Source organism: Sinocyclocheilus grahami, unplaced genomic scaffold, assembly GCF_001515645.1.
Source record: "Sinocyclocheilus grahami isolate Dianchi unplaced genomic scaffold, SAMN03320097.WGS_v1.1 scaffold871.1, whole genome shotgun sequence".
In the NCBI taxonomy this organism is placed as follows: domain Eukaryota; kingdom Metazoa; phylum Chordata; class Actinopteri; order Cypriniformes; family Cyprinidae; genus Sinocyclocheilus; species Sinocyclocheilus grahami.
The window spans coordinates 230210-236209 of record NW_015506050.1 but is presented as its reverse complement, the minus strand read 5'-3'; the positions used below and the strand labels follow the sequence as shown (position 1 = coordinate 236209).

Below are 6000 nucleotides of genomic sequence, written 5' to 3'. Positions count from 1 at the left end.
CAGTTTTAACCTTCAATATTATAGTAATGTAGTACCAACTGACTCTCATATATATTGTAGTTGAGTTATTTTTTTTCTTTCAGAAAATTCGGCATGTACTGTACCTGATATATATATATCCAAAATAATCGATATTGAATTGAATCGAATTGGAAATTGAATCGAATCGCAAGCTTGTGAATGAGAATTGAATCGAATCGTGAAGTTTGTGTCAAAACCCAGCCCTAAAGATTTTGTCTTATAAAGGTCAGCTCACATCTTTCATGATAAGCAACGCTAAACCTGAAAGACACAGGTTCTCAAATGAGTCAACTGTGACGTAGAAATGCAGTATGCCTAGGTTTTAAATGACAGAGAGCAAGCCATTTGAATTAGGTTGCAGATCAACTTATATTCCACAATATGACTTCATATTTTACAGTTGCAACTTAATTTCTTGTAATAACTTAATTTCTCACAATTGACATTTTATTTCTCATAATTGCATCTTTATACACTACTGTTTAAAGGTTTGGGGTTAAGATTTTAATGTTTTTTGAAAGAAGTATTATATGCTTACCAAGATTGCATTTATTTTATTAAAAAAGTAAAATATTGTAAAATATTATTACAATTTTAAATAGCAGTTTTCTGTTTAATGTATTTTAAAATGTATTTAATTCCTGTGATAGAAAAGCTGAATTTTTAGCAGCCATAACTTCTATCTTCATTGTCACTTGATGCTTCAGAAATCATTATAATATGCTGATTTGGTGCTAATGATTTTTTATAAAAAGTGATACACTTTTTCCAAGATTATGTCATTAATAGAAAGTTTAAAAGAACAGCATTTATATAAAATAAAACATTTAAAAGTATTGAAGTTTTTATTATCACTTTGGATCAATTTAATGCATCGTTGCTGAATAAAAGTATTGATTTTGTTAAAAAAAATTCTTACTGACCCCAAACTTTTGAAGGGTAGTGTATCTCACAGTGTGATATGTCACATTCCAACTTATTTCCAACCATATTTTTCAGAAATAACATTGTTTTTGACACTAGGAAGCCATGAATAATAATGAGATAATTTTTCTTTCTAGAATCCATAAACTGATACTGATGTAATGATATTCAATAGCTTAAAATGCTTCTGCAGACCACTATGAAAATCAAAATTGCAATGAGAAAAAAACAGTTGCTTTCATGAACCCTCCAGCTGCGTAGCACCAATGTGTCTAATGTTTAATAAATGGACACATCGTGCAGACGAATTAATGAATAAACAGAGGTTTATGATTACTAGACACAAACCTAGCTGACAGCCCCTGCTTTCCCCTAAGTGTCTTTGTTTGTGAGTGTCAACTGTCTGTCACATGTATTTGTCATCCTGTGAGACCTGTCTGTCCCATTCCCTTCTACCCATCTGTTACGTGTTCTAGTCTGTCCCATCTGCCCAGGTTTCTTCTGAGGCCACCTTACAGGTGAGAGTTTTTTGCCTACAGGATCTCCAATCTTCTAAAAAGTGCTGTGGGCTACTGATATTTTTGTAATAAAACATGCTTTAAAGGTTTTTTTAAAAGCCATTATTCAAGCTTAAAACCTTAGCAAACAGAGTGTGCGGTTCATCCATATTCTGTGGAGGCTGTTTGGGGATCCCACAGGAAGTACCACTGCAGTGGGAGATAAGCGTTGCTTTGATTCTTGTGAAACTGGGCACTCTTTTGCTTGGACATTTGTTTTTTTTTAGCTTCTCTTCAGGCACTCTTTCATAGCAGCCTGTAAAGCTTCTTTTCCCATCATGCCTTGAAGCGAGAGCCCTGTGCAGTCTATAGACTAACTCTATACCCGCTTGCTTGTATGCCTGAAGTGCCATTATTGACAAAAAGCCTCACAAAGCATGAAGATCCTGCAGCCTATTTAACACGGGATAACACCATCCGCCAATGGCTGGGCCAAATGAACTTTAGCCCTGCAGTCTGGATTAGACTTGAGCCTGGCAACCATTGGACTGCTGATGGGGTCTTTTCTTTTGTTGACAAGTTTTAAAGGGCACCCAGTCTCAATTCACCCCTTTCTAGTGCACAAAGACACAGCAAATCAGGACATGAACATGTCACAGAGAAAAACAAACAAACATATAAAACACATTTCTTCTGGAATATGTAATGTTTGTTTGCTGGGTCTCTTTGGGGAAGACCAGTGCTCAGTGTCTGTTATAATTGGCTGTCACCAGTATTATCTCTACATTGCCATTTCCTTTTTTCTGTGTGAATGTTTACATTTATGCTTCCTGTTTAAGGTTCAGACCATTGTAGGAAAATTAGGCTTCATGAAAGTTAACTTATATTTGGAGACAGATACAATATTGCAAGCTAACACAATATATATATATATGTGTGTGTGTGTGTGTGTGTGTGTATGTGTGTGTGTGTGTACATACATACATGTTGCAGTATTAATGTAATTTTTTTTAAAGAAGTGAATACTTTTATTCCAAAACACATTACATTGTTTAATAGTGACAATAAATGCATTTATAATGTTACATATTCTGTTTTAAATTAGTGTTTTTGTTATTTTGAACTTTTTATTTATCAAATAATCCTGAAAAAAATTATACGGTTTCCACAAACATATTAAGCAGCACATCTGTTTTCAAAATTGATAATAATAAGAAATATTTCTTGAACACGAGGAATGCAGTGATGCTTTGGCATCACAGGAATGCAGTTTTAAATTGTAATAATATTTCTCAATGTTATTGTTTTTGCTGTATTTTTGATCAAATAAATGCAGCACCAAAGTTTTGAAGCCTTTTCTTGTGAGGGACAACTTGATATTAATAACTTGCCTTTTATCATTCATAGCACTGTGAAAAGAACAAGTTCATCTGAGCAAGTTGGCCCCAACAACAGGAAAGACAGTGGTGTGGACTCCAAAAGCAATCGCACACGCGCTGGTTCCACAGGGAGCAACTCCAGTGGCAAGAAAGCCACAGAGAAGTATGTAAATTAGTATGTATATATGCTTTTATTCCCATGTGATTGACTGAATAAGAGCAACTCATACACTCAAACGTTACACAAGCACAATTAGATGACTTTCTTCCCTTCTCACTTCCTGCAGCAAACAGAGGGAGCCTGTTTTCAGCGCAGGTAAGAGTCAGGTGTCCTGTTCCCATGTGATAGAGTATGTGTCTCTGAACCAAAACTGGATCATTCACAAGCAATGGTTATACTGTCATTGTTCTTTTTGACCAGACTTTCCAGAAAGTACAGACTCTTGCCAAATACATGTCCTCAAAATAAATGGCAGGCCACCCAGACGTCCTTTTTGTTTAGCAGCAGTGTAGCTCAATTAGAAGGTGGACAGATGTTACAGTGGGGCTGTGGTGAATTAAGGGAAACTCATTCAAGAAAAAAGTGATTTTAGAGATTTCTGCTTGTGTGATCTCCAGTCATGGCTCATGGAAGTACAATCTTTATTTCAGTTAATTTCACCATTAAATTACCTGCTATTCTTTTGTCAGTAACATGTCATCTCTTACCAGAAACATTTCCTCTTTTCATTTTTGTGTTTATTTAATTTAACTTATGTTCTGTTTAAATGAATCATTTGTATGCATTCGGCTGAAAAGCAAATAAATTATTGTAGTAGAAAATGATCAGAATTAATATTTACTGTTATATAAGTATAGTTACTAAGCATAGAAACGGCAGAATTATGTTAATTACTCTCTCAGTAGCAAGAACAAGGTCTTTCAAAGTAAAAAAGCTCTTCAAGGTCTTACAGGCATTTATAGCCATTGTGTTTATCTATTATGCATCAGTTTTGGTTAGAAGCTGTGCAGCTCGTTTTTTTGAAAGAGATACAAAGGAATTCAGCAGCAGTTCTTTGGAACGTCAGAACAAATTTGATTTGGTGTCAGTGTAAAAGCAGAGCGTTCAGTGTGTGCAGCCATATGAGGCAGAATAAAACAAGCTGTTCTGCCTGAAGGCAACATTTGCATGTTCCTTACTGTATATGTGACCCTATTAATGTATTTAACTGTGCCCAAAACTCTGATTAATTGAGGTCATAAAGACAGCAATTCCAGATGTTAAATATACAGTACACCAAATTAACCGGTGGATTTGTTAAATAGAGCACTTGGCGAATGAAACGACTATCCTGGAGGAGCTTGTAGAGTAATTACCCAGACATGGCGAGCTGGTATCATATGAACAGGGATCTGTCTTTCCATCAGCCGTTTTCTGCCATCTTACGTGATTGTCTCTGTCTCTGTACATATACAAAGGGATGCGACGTGTGACGCACTGCAAAGGTAGGCTCTGTTTGTCAACTGTCCCTTGCGTGAGCAGCTCTGTGGACACAACTTGATTCCCGAAGCCAGAGGGAAGTCAACAATTACAGATTGAGGGCAATTATGACTCCTTGCTTAAAAATGCAAAGACAGCTGGTAGAGTTGAGAATCATTATTTATGAACTGCCAGATACTTTATGAAGCCATTTTTCTTTAAAGACCCTTATTAAATAGATTATTCTTTCTTTTTTCTTTTTTACATGTTTTTGTATTTGAGACATATTTGATACAACAGGAAATGACATCATAGTGGGGACCCCTGCAGACTCTCATGACTTAGTCAAGGTTAATAAATCACATAAAATATCAGATAATTTGACCTTTATATTATATCCCTCAAGGGAAGGTTAACATCGGATGTAAAAAATCATGTTGTGGGACTCTATGAAAAATAATGATATTTAAACTTGAAAATAATGAAGACAGGGTACACCAGGGTTAGTATAGTTAACTGAAGCTAAAACTAAAACTATAAAAAAAGTACTAGAATTTAAATAAACATTAACTAAAATAAAATATAGGCATATAAAACATAATATTTGAATATTAAATAAAATTAGTTAATGTTTTAACTTTTATGTATTAGAGTCATTAAATGTAAATGTTTTTTTAAAAATGTAGATTTTTTTTTAAACCATATGAAACCAACGTCAACAGAGTACATTCCTAAGAATTGGCGTCTGTGTTTTAAACTAGACTTTTAAAGGATTTCTGCCACCAATCTTTGATTTTATTGGGTCTTAAGAGATGTCTTACTCCTTTTTATTATGGTTGTTTCTGCTGTAAGAAGCACATAATGCCCCTTTATGCAGTTTATTCTAGCGATTCCAGATGGGACAGTAATCTAGCAGACATAGCTCTGGATCATAGCTCTGGATCATAAATCATAGCTCTGGCTTCATATTATGGAATCAGCACACACAGAGCTGTCTTGCGTAAGGGTTTGGGTTGATTAGACAAATGCGTGTCTGATAGAAGTTCCCACCCTTCTTCCAGAAATGCTACCCTTCCCAATAAACTAATGCACTCTCTGTAGCACCCTTCTGAGTGATGCCAACCTGTGGTTGATCGCAGTGGTGCTAAAACACAGGCTGTTAACTCTTGAGTGATGCTGCTCTGACAGCTCCTGGGTGTTTTGCTCACTGCTCATGGCACTTGTTTTTCACATGCACCATGGGAACCCAACACTCTCCTGCAGTCACACAGCAACACACTGAACGGCTTTTATTCCAGTAGTTTATTGCTGCTTTTTTCTCCACGTACACGTGTTTGTTCTTTCAGTCCCGTAAAGGACATTTATCATCCTGTGTCAACCAGCTTTTCTGTTATTTCTCTGAAACTGGAATTGGGTGTTTATCATAAATCTGAAGTTAAATGTCATGCTGGTTTGTGTGCAGTGTGTCACTGTTAGTGGAAATTATTTTCCCAAAACTGTTGTCTTCAGTGTTGATGCAACACTCAGTGAATGACTCACTATGCCCACTATGTTTTATAGTCACAAAATACTTGTAAGGCAAGCAAATTAAAAAACCAAACCTCACTTGGGTGGTTGGAGTAATCTTTCTTCAGAATACATTTTATCAGTTTATTTCCAGTATTCATGGTTTTCCTCGATCAAGATAACATTCAGTTTCCCATGCGCCTCCCCTTCCCAT

The 6000-nt window shown here is 35.7% G+C and overlaps 1 protein-coding gene across 1 annotated transcript in view; it reads left to right on the top strand.

Annotated features, from left to right (window-relative positions):
* Positions 1 to 6000, top strand: part of LOC107563381 (EMAP like 1) — a 55029-nt gene that overhangs the window by 37630 nt on the left and 11399 nt on the right. The window contains exons 5-7 of the mRNA XM_016248240.1: positions 2850 to 2984; positions 3109 to 3137; positions 4280 to 4306. Coding sequence (XP_016103726.1) covers positions 2850 to 2984; positions 3109 to 3137; positions 4280 to 4306 — 191 coding nt within the window. The remainder of the gene's footprint in view (positions 1 to 2849; positions 2985 to 3108; positions 3138 to 4279; positions 4307 to 6000) is intronic.